At 41.1% G+C, this 15000-nt stretch overlaps 1 protein-coding gene across 10 annotated transcripts in view; it reads left to right on the top strand.

The window, feature by feature from the left end:
• The window catches only part of cacna1bb (calcium voltage-gated channel subunit alpha1 Bb), a 117150-nt gene that overhangs the window by 30611 nt on the left and 71539 nt on the right, over positions 1-15000 (top strand). For all 10 annotated transcript variants that reach the window (XM_089020167.1, XM_089020173.1, XM_089020169.1 and 7 more), the window contains 2 exons: positions 2809-2996; positions 13984-14087. In XM_089020167.1, coding sequence (XP_088876293.1) covers positions 2809-2996; positions 13984-14087 — 292 coding nt within the window. The remainder of the gene's footprint in view (positions 1-2808; positions 2997-13983; positions 14088-15000) is intronic.

The raw sequence follows: 15000 nt of genomic DNA, 5'->3' as shown, positions 1-15000 counted from the left end.
GGTTTCCATAAAATATACTTTTCAACTAAATAAGCCTTAAGACTACACACAACATACCTTATTCTATGTATAATAAATGTGCTATTGTATTGTAATGAAAGAAATACACTGCACTGTATAATAAAGTCACTTTATTTACATTTGTGATGGTCATTGATGGCTTGATGGAATGGCGTTGGAGGTCCGAGGTCAAAGGGAATTGCTGTTTGGAAAGAGTCACATTCCATAAGGACTGTAATTAAAGAATAAACTGTGCTATAAAATAAAGTTGTTTTATTTACCTTTATGATTGTCATTGATGGCTTGATGAAATGGTGTTGGAGGTTGATGGTCAGAGGGAATTGCTGTATGGAAAGAGAGGCACATTACATGAGGACTGTAATTAAAGAAATAAACTGTGCTGTAAAATAAAGTTTTATTTACCTTTTTGATGGTCGTTGATGGCTTATGGAAGGAGAGTCACCTTCCATAAGGACTGTCAGTAACTTAACCTCTGGTGTGGCTTCTCTTCTTTGCTTCTTTGGAGACTCCTTATCATTTTTTTGCTGATTAAAAACCTCTTAATTGACACCTGTTGCTTTCTGACTTGTAAGGTCTTACGAAGCTGAGGCATCACATTATCGTTCATCATGTTGATGAATGTCATAGCCACAGTCTTTTCTGGATGGAACTGGTCGGTAAAATCCTGCACATCATTTCACTTTGCCAACATTGCCTTGATGAGCTCACTTGATGCTGCAGCCATCTCCTCCTCCTCGCCCTCAGATGTTCTCGAACCCTCCGTTGCTGGCTTTAAAATCCTCAATAAGCGCAGAACTTCCGTCGCTTTGAGAGCACGGAAGCACCTTTTGCAACAGACGCACCTTTGATGGCTTCTCTGTTCCGGAAAATGGTAGAAAATGGTTGACTTAGCATAGCCGTGCTCGGCCACTAAATGACACCTTGTTCGTGTTTTTAAATTATATCCTTCTTCTCTGCGACAGTGATTTTACTTTGTGTCTTCTTGGGCTGAACACGAGCCTGTGGTGGTTTTTTTGGTCCCATAATAGTAAAATTATCAGCAAAAAACTCCAAGGAGGCGATCGACGTGTGCATTCAATGAGAGGGGGTGTGGAAAGGAGCGCCGGCTGGAGCGCTGTTCGGGCGTGTGCTTCTGTCGAAGATCACTCCGCCAGATCCGAACGTCGTGTGCTTTGGTGTTCTTCCGCCGAAGATTACTCCACCAGCCGTGGTGGGTGTGTATCATGAAAATGGTGCGTATTTCAAGGTTTAATTTTCATAAATTGGACGTTCGTAAGATGAAAAGTTCATAAGAATAGGTGTTCGTAAGCTGAGGTCTCACTGTACATTAAAAACATTGTGGAAAGAGGAGTTCACATGGGTGATAGCAGATGATGCAACGCAAATATTGCATTGTGCAACATGACCAACAGTGTATGGACAAACGACCAACTGGAGCAAAATCATTAGCAAGGGATATTTATGATAAATTAAGCAAGGGAGCATTTGTGGTCGGTACATACTTTGCAACCATGTTTTTTTTGCGATTAGTCGTCTTATTGTGTTTGAAATTGTGAAAAATGGGGTAGGCAATTTTATGGCAGGGCAGGCAACTTTTCAGAGTTGTCTGCCCTGGTTTCTGGTAACGTTTTGTCATGAGTTTCAGACACTTCATATATTATGTCCATATTTCAAAGATCGATGAAACACAGACATATTTCAAAGATATTTTGTACCCCCAGATATAATATTGTGTGGCCCAATGTGGGCCATCTCAGTAGTTCTAATGCGTCCATGAGCTCCGTCGGGCTGGACAGAATGAGGCTGCATCCGCCCCCCCCCCCCTCCCCGAGTGACAGGGTGAACAGGGTCAACAGTGTTGACGGAGAGAAATCAGTTGAAGTGGGCCTCAGCACTCACCTGGGGAGGGAGTGATGCCTTTCGAGGGCTAAACTGATGATAGGCGGATATGGTGGACGGCTTCGTGGGAACCTCTGGAGTAGCATTGTATTTATTTATTTTCCTCTTTGTTATTTTTTTTACTTGTGTATTTATTTATTTATTTATTCACTTGCCTATGTATGTATTTATTTATGTATGTATGTATGTATGTATGTATGTATGTATGTATGTATGTATGTATGTATGTATGTATTTATTTATTTATGTACAGTAAAGTCTCGTTATATCGATATCGGATATATCGATAGTCTCGGTTATATCGATGCTATTTCTATGCACGCACGGAGAAAATGACATGCAAACAGGGTCGGATATATCGATAGTCCCGGTTATATCGATATTTTTTCGGACTCCCTTGAATATCGATATAACGAGACTTTACTGTATTTATTTATTTGCCCACTTATTTATTCATGTATGTATTTGTTCATTTGCCCACCTATTTCTTTCTTTATTTCTTTATTTATTCATACATTAATTTGCCCACGTATTTATTTTTTGCCCACCTATTTATTTATGTATCGATTTATTTCTAGATTTATTTATTTATTTATTTATTTATTTTCCCACTTATCTATTTATTCGTGTATATAATCATTTGCCCACCTATTTATTCGTTTATTTATTTATTCATTTATTCATTTATTTATTTGGCCACTTATTTATGTATTTATTTATTTATTTGTTCATTTTCCCACCTATGTATTTATTTATTAACCTATTTATTTATTTTGTATTTATTTATTCACTTGTGTGTGTATGTATGTATGTACAATTTATTTATTTATTTGCATCTATCTCTGTATTTCTTTCTCTGTTTATTGATCCATGTATTTTTCCATTCAGGTGAGAAAGCAGCAGAATGGCCCTGCGGCCTGGAGCCACCGGCCAGGTTGTGTCCCAATGGGACCCAGTGCCGAGAATATTGGACCGGACCCAATTTTGGCATCACCAATTTTGACAACATCCTATTTGCCGTGCTTACCGTGTTCCAGTGCATCACCATGGAAGGCTGGGTTGACATCCTCTACAGCGTAAGTCCACCTGCCCGGATTGAGTCGCAAACCGTCAGCGCGCAATAACGAGCGCCTGGGCTCATTTCTAGCATCGCGCCCTGATAAGCACGGTACGGATTCTCAAATATGCTGATACAAGAATTTTGCTACATTCAACCTTTTCAGTGTTTATTGGAGAGCGATTTTACAAGAAACATAATAATAATAATAATAATAATAATAATACATTTCATTTATAAGCGCCTTTCAAAACTCTGAAGGACACTTGACAGTCACAGGATATATTTTCTGCGGGTGAGCAGCGGCAGCCACAAACGCCAGCGTTCACTCAACCCGGAAGTAACATGAAGTAAAGAAAAAATAATAATAATAACAAACACTATGACAACCCAAGGAGGGAGGTTGCACCCAAAAAAGGCAGAAGATGGCGGCAAAGCTCCGTGGAAATGGGCTAAAAATTTTTGTCACAACACGCAAGAATTCACCATGGCGTTATTTATGTGTTTTCCTTCTAATTTCGCCATTAACACGGATCAACATGAAGTTTTCAGACCAAACAAAGTACCGCAAAATGCGCGACTTGTAGACAGTGTCAAAACATCAACGTGTATTACTGTACAGAACAAATCTTCTTTTCCTTTCGGCTTTGCCGTTCAAGGGGTCGCCACAGCGAATCAGTGTCCTCCATCTTCAGAGGTTTGATTCGCATATTTGTTTTGGCCAAACCTTTACGTTGGATGCCCGTCCTGACCAGTACAAATATTTCCATCATATGCGTGGGTATGAAGAAAAAGATTATTCTATAAGACATAAGACAAAGATGTGACGTTACAATCATCTTCCAACATTATTATTATTATTATTATTATTATTATTATTATTATTATTATTATTATTATTATTATTATTATTATTGTTATTATTATTGCTTTTTTGAATGTTGCTGTGCCAATGACCAATTTGTTTTTAGGAGCCTTTTATTGAGCAAGTTTCTTGTTCTGCAGCCACAAAGAGACATAAGTCTTCTTGTGCCGGTCCCAAGCCCAGATATATACAGAGGGGTTGTGTCAGGTAGGGCATCCGACGTAAAAGCTTGGCCAAAACAAACATGCGGATCAAACCTCTAAAGATGGAGGACATTGATTTGCTTGAAGGGAAAAGCCCAAAGGAAAGAAGATTATTATTATTATTAATATTATTAATATTATTATTATTATTATTATTATGATGATTCCCCGCACATTTTTCCCTGCGCCATTCATTTGACTGCAAACATCTGCATGAGCTTTTTCCGGGCTCATTATGTTAAGCGCCGGTTTGATGGAGGACAGCTTTTGATACATTTCCACTTTTGATTCAGATGATTTAATTCTTCCTGCTTAGAAATATTTTCTCCTTCTTCCTTTTGGCAAGGGGATGTATCACAGATGAGCTCAAATCCTCGCTAAACTGACTGACATGTTTTTCTTTGCATATTTCTATAATGTGTCTGCAGGTTTCCCCAATATGTAAATCCTAAAAATGCAGCGGTTGAAGGAATAATTCTTTGATTTGGATTTGGATTTGCCTTTATTAGTCTCACAGTGGAGAAATTTACATTTCGTTTTTGATGGTTTTTGTTTTGGTTTTGGCTTTGGCGGTGGACGTATTTCCCATGTAGATGCAAAGAAGTCGAGATGATGGCTGATGAAACCTTTTCCTGCATATTACACGACGCTGGTCCTCCCTCATGACAACAAGCCGTATCACAATTAGATACAGCGGATAGATGAGTTTTTTCTTCTAAAATTAAAAGTCATATTAAAAAAAACAGACCCAATTACTGCCCAGGGTAATGATGTCATCTTTGTATAATTCACTTATTTATGTAATCCAGTTAGCCCAATGGCCAGTATTTAAAAAAAGGTACATCATCGTCTTTGGAACCCTGAAATTAACTCATTGACTGGCCCTTCACAAATGTATTCGGATATTGAAAATATGACGTAGAACGCCATTCCCAAATTAGTTTGAGTTTTGTGTTTTCTTTCTAGGGTGCTGATAAAGTGCTGGTCAGACCTCTGGCAATGTTTTTCCCTTCCCGCACCACCTTAGATTTGAAAACTAGTTATTTATTAAAACTCATTCGCCGCCATTCTCAAATTTAATCGGGAATTGAAAAATGTGACGTTGAGCGCCATTGCCGGATTTGTTCAGGTTACTATTTTTCTTGCGGGTGGTGCCAATAAAACGCTGGTCAGATCTCTGGCCATGTTTTTCCCTTCCATGAGGGGCATCATTTGCGCTGCCCCCTGTCTTAGCGCTTTGTGACAGATTCAGCTGTTGTTAAAGGACAACCGAAACCATTTTTTTGTTTCCTAATTGACATCAGAAAAACATTTTATAGCATCTAAAATACCCAAAAGACGCAGGCTGATATTTTTAGTCAAATGCAAAACACCAATAAAAATGATTTTAAAGTGTCCAAAATCTGAAAAAAAATGAACCCGGAAGTGGCCAGTTTCAGAAGATCCCACCCCCAGTTCGTGACGTCGCGCCAAGACGTCTTGCCTTGCTCTCGAATCAAAACAATGGCTTCAGATTGGGAGAAGATGCTTTCTTGTTACTCATCCACTTATGAATATGATTCAAACAGTTCTGAAGAGGAAAGCATAATAAATGTTTGCAATTGATTACAGAAGTCATTCCGTGTCATTTTGAGGCATCCGGACTGAAATGTAGCGTCCCAGAAAATGCACAAGATGGCGCCCAAGCTCCGTTGGAAATGGGCTGATTTGTCTGCTGGGAATTTGTGTCAACTAGTATCAAATAGTAGTCTTGGTGCAACACACAAGGATTCACCATCGCGTTATTTATGTGTTTTCCTTCTAATTTCACCATCAACATGGATCAACACGATGTTTTCAGACCAAACAAAGTACCGAAAATGCACCAACTCAAAAACAAGACTTCCTGAATATTCAGCGCGAATTTTTAAAAATGTAAAATATCGCTATATGTGGTGGAAGCTTTGGAAAATACGCTCAGTGGAAGTCATTTCAAGTGATTTTACAAATTATGGACACAACTTGTCCTGAGGCGTCGGTTGTCCTTTAAAGCACTATTGTATTTTCTACAACCGACCCCATTTCAAGCTCATATAACTCCAGACCCATATAACTTAAGAATTAACTCCTTTTTTCTGATGAAAGAAGAGAGCCTATGGCTTCTAACACTTTATTGAATGTTGATGTAGTCCTAAAAGTCAATATGGTGTGGGTCCTTGATTCCGAGTGATACTGTCAAAGACCGTGGCACTGGAGTGGAAACTGACAGTGAAGGAGTACATCGTAAATGGCACTCCTGCTGTTGTCACAGGATACTGTATGGCAATGGTGTCCAAGTCAAGGCCCGGGGGCCAAATCTGGCCCGCCATATAATTCTGTTTGGACCCCGAAAGCAAATCCAACTTGTGACATTCCATGCTCATCTATTGAGCTAACTAGTGTCGAGCTAGCTAGTGATCGAGCCAACTAGCGTCGATCTAGCTAGCATATAGCACTCCTGATGTTCTCACAGGATTCTGTAGAACGTCAAGGCCCGGGGGCCAAATCTGGCCCGTCACATCATTTTATTCGGTCCGCAAAAGCAAATCAAGCATATCAATTTCCTCGATGCTTGCTAAAGTCCGAACCAAAATGTCAAATTGTTGGATGTAAACCACAATAACAGTCATTATTTTTTACTTTTGTTTTGAAAATTTGTGATTCATCAATTTGTTGTGCATTCGTGATGTCACACGTGGAGAGGGATTTGTTCAGGTTACTATTTTTCTTGCGGGTGGTGCCGATAAAACGCTGGTCAGATCTCTGGCCATGTTTTTCCCTTCCATGAGGGGCATCATTTGCGCTGCCCCCTGTCTTAGCGTTTTGTGACAGATTCAGCTGTTGTTAAAGGACAACCGAAACCATTTTTTTGTTTCCTAATTGACATCAGAAAAACATTTTATAGCATCTAAAATACCCAAAAGACGCAGGCTGATATTTTTAGTCAAATGCAAAACACCAATAAAAATGATTTTAAAGTGTCCAAAATCTGAAAAAAATGAACCCGGAAATGGCCAGTTTCAGAAGATCCCACCCCCAGTTCGTGACGTCGCGCCAAGACGTCTTGCCTTGCTCTCGAATCAAAACAATGGCTTCAGATTGGGAGAAGATGCTTTCTTGTTACTCATCCACTTATGAATATAATTCAAACAGTTCTGAAGAGGAAAGCATAATAAATGTTTGCAATTGATTACAGAAGTCATTCCGTGTCATTTTGAGGCATCCGGACTGAAATGTAGCGTCCCAGAAAATGCAGAAGATGGCGCCCAAGCTCCGTTGGAAATGGGCTGATTTGTCTGCTGGGAATTTGTCTCAACTAGTATCAAATAGTAGTCTTGGTGCAACACACAAGGATTCACCATCGCGTTATTTATGTGTTTTCCTTCTAATTTCGCCATCAACATGGATCAACATGATGTTTTCAGACCAAACAAAGTACCGAAAATGAATTGTGTGTCGCTTTGTCGGTCAGGGGTGTTCCTGACGTGACGTCACGTCAGGAATTGTCACCAACTCAAAAACAAGACTTCCTGAATATTCAGCGCGAATTTTTAAAAATGTAAAATATCGCTATATGTGGTGGAAGCTTTGTAAAATACGCTCAGTGGAAGTCATTTCAAGTGATTTTACAAATTATGGACACAACTTGTCCTGAGGCGTCGGTTGTCCTTTAAAGCACTATTGTATTTTCTACAACCGACCCCATTTCAAGCTCATATAACTCCAGACCCATATAACTTAAGAATTAACTCTTTTTTTTTCTGATGAAAGAAGAGAGCCTAAGGCTTCTAACACTTTATTGAATGTTGATGTAGTCCTAAAAGTCAATATAGTGTGGGTCCTTGATTCCGAGTGATACTGTCAAAGGCCATGGCACTGGAGTGGAAACTGACAGTGAAGGAGTACATCGTAAATGGCACTCCTGCTGTTCTCACAGGATACTGTATGGCAATGGTGTCCAAGTCAAGGCCCGGGGGCCAAATCTGGCCCGCCATATAATTCTGTTTGGACCCCGAAAGCAAATCCAACTTGTGACATTCCATGCTCATCTATTGAGCTAACTAGTGTCGAGCTAGCTAGTGATCGAGCCAACTAGCATCGATCTAGCTAGCATATAGCACTCCTGATGTTCTCACAGGATTCTGTAGGGCACTGGTGTCCACGTCAAGGCCCGGGGGCCAAATCTGGCCCGTCACATCATTTTATTCGGTCCGCAAAAGCAAATCAAGGATATCAATTTCCTTGATGCTTGCTAAAGTCCGAACCAAAATGTCAAATTGTTGGATGTAAACCACAATAACAGTCATTATTTTTTACTTTTGTTTTGAAAATTTGTGATTCATCAATTTGTTGTGCATTCGTGATGTCACACGTGGAGAGGACGAAACATTCTAATGGCGTCCCCAAATTGATAACGGCCCACGAGAAAGAAGAGAGCCTAAGGTTTCTAACGCTGTATTGAAAGTTGACGTAGTTGATGTAAAATTCAATATTTTGTGGGTCCTGGATTTCGAGTGACAATGACAGAAACCCTGGTACTGGAGTGGTCACATTTTTGCAAGTCAGGAAGTGAATGAATCAAACGAAGCCCCCCACCAGCCCGTTGGACTTCAAAGGAGACTCGGCTCATTCCAGCAAATCCCTTGGAATGACACAGATGCGACTTTTGCCCTTTGGTTTTTCCCCTCTTGCCGCCTTCTTTTTTCTTTCTTCTTTTGCACGCCGCTCGGTAAATCGGGGCATCGATTGCGTCCTCCACGTTTTGATTTTGTCTTGAGCTTGTTAGTGAAGTGGATACAATGGTGCAGATTTTTTTTCCCCTGACATTTTCACAGAATGCATCAAAAAATAACCACGCAGAAGTTGACGGGCTATGCAGCAAATGGGGACGTCTGCGCAGATGTGCACGCGCGCACCAATTAGATGCAGACAAAATAAAATGACAGATGTTGACGCCAGCCCCCCTGGCTTGGAAGAGAAAACTGGCTCTCGATTTTCGGAAGGATGAGGAGTTGAAGTGACGGCTGTCCTTCCTTCATACCTTCTTGTTCCACGGAGAAATATTGCATTTATATCTTTTAATGTATTTTGTATTTTCCAGTGTATAAGGTGCACCCCCAATGAATGGTGTATTTTCAAACCTTTTCCATATAAGGCGCACCAGACTATAAGACGCACCTTCAATGAATAACAAATAACTAAAAATCTAACATACATTTATAAAAGTTTTCCAAATGTATATAAATATTGTGTTTTCTGGTGTGTAAGGTGCACTGGAGTATATGGCAAACCCCCAATGAATAGTGGATTTTCGAACTTTTTCCATACATAAGGCGCTCTGGACTATTAGGCGCACCTTCAATGAATATTCCCCCCCCCCCCCAAAAAAAAAATATATATATATATATATATATATATATATATATATATATATATATATATATATTTTTTATATATATATAAAAATATATATATATTATATATATATATATATATATATATATATATATATATATATATTATATATATATATATATATATATATAGAGAGAGAGAGAGAGAGAGAGAGAGAGAGAGAGAGAGAGAGAGAGAGAGAGAGATCCTGGTTGTGTGGATCAGGGAGTCTATGTCCCTTTCGCTCTTAGCATACAGCTCGCTCTTAGCATACAGCTTTATGTCATCCATGTAGAGGAGGTAACTGATCGTAGCTCATCCAAAGTGACTCCCCCTGGGGTGGGAGGCCCCGAATGGTCGCGACATGGAAACCTTATGTTGCAATTGTTGACTGGCTTTCACCAAATATCTCCGGGTGACGTTGACTTCTCTCTTCCCCTTGAACAACATATGTTTTCATTTCAAGAAGCGTGCCCGAGGCAACATCGGCAATTTGGTCATGAACTAGGCGAGCGTCGCCGGCGGAGTCTTTTGCCAAATGCTTGCTATGTTCCTCTTGGGTCGTCAGTCGCGCAGCGTGCAGGGATTCTTCACAGCCCGTTGGACTTCAAAGGAGACTCGGCTCATTCCAGCAAATCCCTTGGAATGACACAGATGCGACTTTTGCCCTTTGGTTTTTCCCCTCTTGCCGCCTTCTTTTTTCTTTCTTCTTTTGCACGCCGCTCGGTAAATCGGGGCATCGATTGTGTCCTCCACGTTTTGATTTTGTCTTGAGCTTGTTAGTGAAGTGGATGCAATGGTGCAGATTTTTTTTCCACTGACATTTTCACAGAATGCATCAAAAAATAACCACGCAGAAGTTGACGGGCTATGCAGCAAATGGGGACGTCTACGCAGATGTGCACGCGCGCACCAATTAGATGCAGACAAAATCAAATGACAGATGTTGACGCCAGCCCCCCTGGCTTGGAAGAGAAAACTGGCTCTTGATTTTCAGAAGGATGAGGAGTTGAAGTGACGGCTGTCCTTCCTTCATACCTTCTTGTTCCACTGAGAAATATTGCATTTATATCTTTTAATGTACAGTAAAGTCTCGTTATATCGATACTCGAGGGAGTCCGAAAAAATATCGATATAACGGGACTATCGATATATCCGACCCTGTTTGCATGTAATTTTCTCCGTGCGTGCATAGAAATAGTATCGATATAACCGGGACTATCGATATATCCGATATCGATATAACGAGACTTTACTGTATTTTGTATTTTCCAGTGTATAAGGTGCACCCCCAATGAATGGTGTATTTTCAAACCTTTTCCATATAAGGCGCACCAGACTATAAGACGCACCTTCAATGAATAATAAATAACTAAAAATCTAACATAAATTTATAAAAGTTTTCCAAATGTATATAAATATTGTGTTTTCTGGTGTGTAAGGTGCACTGGAGTATATGGCACACCCCCAATGAATAGTGGATTTTCGAACTTTTTCCATACATAAGGCACTCTGGACCTTATGTATGTATGTATGGACCTTCAATGAATATTTTTTCAAAAAAAAAAAAAAATATATATATATATATATATAGATCCTGGTTGTCTATGTCTATGTCCCTTTCGCTCTTAGCATACAGCTTTATGTCATCCATGTAGAGGAGGTAACTGATCTTAGCTCCATTTCTGAGGCGGTATCCATAGCCTGTCTTGGCGATTATCTGGCTGCGGGGGTTCAGTCCTATGCAGAACAGCAGTGAGGAGAGTGCATCACCTTGGTATATGCCACAATTGATGGACGCTTGCGTTAGTAGCTTGCCATTGGCTTCAAGTGTGGTTTTCCACATCCTCATCGAGTTTGCAACGAAGGCTCTCAGGGTCCTGTTGACCTTATATAACTCCAAGCATTCATTGATCCATGTGTGTGGCATTCCATCACCATAGCAAACAAGAAGGGGCTCAGAGCTGACCCCTGGTGGAATCCCACCTCCGCCTCACAACTGTCTTACAGTCATGATACATGTCTTGCACCGCTCTGACATACTTTTACGTCACTCCAGACTTCCTCATGCAATGCCACAGCACTTCTCTGGGCACCCTGTCGTACGCTTTCTCCAGATCTACAAAGACACAATGCAATTCCTTCTGACCTTCTCTGTACTTCTCTATCAGCATTCTTATAGCAAACACTGCATCTGTCATACTCTTTTTTGGCATGAAGCCATACTGCTGCTCACAAATGTTCACTTCTGCTCTTAGTCTAGCTCCAACTACTCTTTCCCAAAGTTTCATTGTATGGCTAATCAACTTTATTCCTCTGTAATTAGTACAACTCTGCACATCTCCTTTGTTCTTAAAAATGGGCACGAGTACACTTCGTCTCCATTCTTCAGGCATCTGTTCACCATCTAAGATCTTTTTGAATAACCCAGTCAGGAACACCACCGCCACCTCTCCAAGACACTTCCATACCTCGATTGGTAAATCATCAGGCCCGAGTGCCTTTCCCCCCTTCATCCTCTTTAGCGCCCTCCTCACTTCATCCTTGCTACGTCTTGGTCCACAACAGTCACATCTTCTACTCTTTGTTCCTTCTCATTTTCCTCGTTCATCGATTCTTCAAAGTACTCTTTCCATCTTGTCATCACAAAATTGGCACCTGTTAATACATTGCCATCTCTATCCTTAATCACCCGAACCTGCTGCAGGTCCTTACCGTCTTTGTCTCTCTGTCTCGCCAGCCTGTAAAGATCAGATCGCCTTCCTTGCTGTTCAGCCGAGCATACAATTCATCATGGCCTCTTGTTTGGCCTTTGCCACCTTTACTTTAACCGTGCGCTGCATCTCCTTGTACTGTTGTCTACTCTCGTCCGTCCTCTCAGTGTCCCACTTCTTCTTTGCTAACCTCTTTCTCTGTATACACTCCTGCAGCTCCCCATTCCACCACCAAGTCTCCTTATCTACCTTTCTTCCACTCGATACACCAAGTACTTTCCGACCTGTGTCTCTGATTATGTTCGCTGTAGTTTGCCAGTCATCTGGAAGGACCTCTTGCCCACCCAGTGCTTGTCTTACCTCCTTCCTAAATGCCATGCTTCCTTCCTTTTTCAACTTCCACCATTTTGTCCTCACTTCAGCCTTTGGTTTCTTCATCTTCCTCACTGCCAGCGTCATCCTACACACCACCAACCTATGCTGTCTGGCTACACTCTCACCAACCACTACTTTGCAGTCACTGATTTCCTTTAGATGGCGCCGTTGACACAAAATGTAGTCTACCTGTGTACTTCTGCCTCCACTCTTATAGGTCACCCTATGTTCCCGTCTCTTCTGAAGCAAAGTATTCACAATAGCCATTTGCATTCTCCTAGCAAAGTCAACCACCATCTGTCCTTCAGCGCTCCTCATCTGGAGTCCAAACATGCCCATCACCTCCTCATCATCTTTGTTTCCTGCGCCAACAAGTCCATTGAAGTCTCCACCAATTACAACCCTCTCACTTCTCGGGATGTTCTGTATGACTTCATCAAAGTCCAACCAAGATTTCTCCTTCTCTGCCAGCTCACATCCTACTTGTGGGGCATACCCACAAACAACATTGAACATCACGCCTTCAATGTCTAGCTTCAGACTGATCATTCTATCTGATACTCTTTTTACTTCTAAGACATTCCTAACAAACTCCTCTTTTAAGATAACCCTAACTCCATTTCTCTTTCTGTCTTCACCATGATAGAACAACTTAAACCCTGACGCTAAGCTTCTAGCCTTACTCCCTTTCCACCTGGTCTCCTGAACACACAGTATGTCTACCTTCGTTCTCTGCATCATGTCAACCAGCTTTCTACCTTTACCTGTCATTGTTCCTACATTCAAAGTTCCTACTCTTAGTTCTATACTCTTGGTGTTCCATTTCTCTCATTTCCTCCGGGCACACCTCCCTCCTCTCCTTCTTCGACCAACAGTAGTCCATTTTCTACTGGCACCCTGAAGGTCAACAGTACCAATGGCGGCCGTTGTTAACCCAGGCCTCGACCGATCCGGTATGGGATTCATAGGTTTGATTCGCATATTTGTTTTGGCAATTTTTTTTTATGTCGGATGCCCTTCCTGACACAACCCTCTGTATTTATGGCTTGGGACCGGCACAATAAGACACTGGCTTGTGCCCCCTTGTGGCTACATTATATATATATATAAGGCGCAGGGTCATCTTTTGAAGAAAATCAAGGCTTTTGGGTGCGCCTTATACACCGGAAAATATGGTATATAAGGTCCTTCTCTAACCTCGCGACCCATATCAAATCTTATTTGTAGTGTGATCCGTTTTTTTTTCGGGGGGGGGGGTCATTTTGTGAGCTGAAAAATAGACATTGGGACGCAAAATGGCCTCATCATCAAATCATTTGGGCATCACCGCTTTAAATGGTGACGGAAATGAAACATCCGATCTGCCCGAACATGACTGAAGAAGATCACCAATATGTCCAAATGATTTTGATCATCTTTGCTGTTTTGTGTGTGCAGACTAACGATGTAGCAGGAAACACTTGGAATTGGCTCTACTTCATCCCTCTCATCATCATCGGCTCTTTCTTCATGCTCAACTTGGTGCTCGGCGTCCTCTCTGGGTAAGTCTTTTCACGAAAAGAGAAATCAAAAAGTGTATATCCACTCGACTCGACCTTGATGAGTCTCACAGTGGAGAAATTGACATTTCATACCAGCAAAATGATGGAAGGGAGAGTAAAGGAAGAAGTAGAAAAACAAAATACGAAAGCTGCTGTAAAGGCAGCCACTCTCGTGACGCCATCTTGAGGTCCAAACAACAACACATAACAAATAATATGACAACACAAAGACACAGACAGTCATTCACTTTTAAACACTTTCTGCACCCTCTTTGTTGATAAAACAGTTCTCGATAATAGAGGATCAAAGCCTCATTTTCACCAGTGGATCAGGGATTTCATGGTGAAATGCGCACGTCTGCTGCAAGCTAAATGTTGAAAGCAAACACAAAGCTTTAGCATCCATTAACCAAAAGAGATTGTCTCAAATCTCCTGTACCATGTACTGTAAATCCGCTTCAATTCCAAGAGGCGTCAGTTCCGAATATGCATCGGCGCTCCTACATTAGATACTGGATGCATCAGAAGATGGAATTACTCGATAATTTTCCACAAAATATGCTGAACAGTCCCCATATTGATTTGTTCACATTTCGTAAATCCGCTTCAATTCCAAGCCACAGCAGTTCCACATACGCCTCGGCGCTTTGCTATGACGCTCCTTGCTTCTCAATGCTACCCATTATTGGCGCAAAAAAAGCACAATCGCCCTTTACCTGTCCAGCCATGTCAGTCAAATGTCACCGACATTCCTCCCAATCAAAAACGGTGCTGGCATATTTGTGCGACGTGAAAGGCGCAACTGCTCAGCACATTTTCCTCCTTAATGAATATCGTGGCCAAAAATGCTAAAAAACAAAGCACAGCAAAGAGCAGGGGCTATGTCAATGGCTAAATTTGTTGCCCTTTGGTG

This window comes from Hippocampus bargibanti, linkage group LG18 (genome assembly GCF_051943395.1).
Source record: "Hippocampus bargibanti isolate YZ-2025 linkage group LG18, ASM5194339v1, whole genome shotgun sequence".
Lineage (NCBI taxonomy): Eukaryota > Metazoa > Chordata > Actinopteri > Syngnathiformes > Syngnathidae > Hippocampus > Hippocampus bargibanti.
Note: the sequence above shows the minus strand (reverse complement) of the source record. Positions and strands in the feature narration are given on the sequence as shown.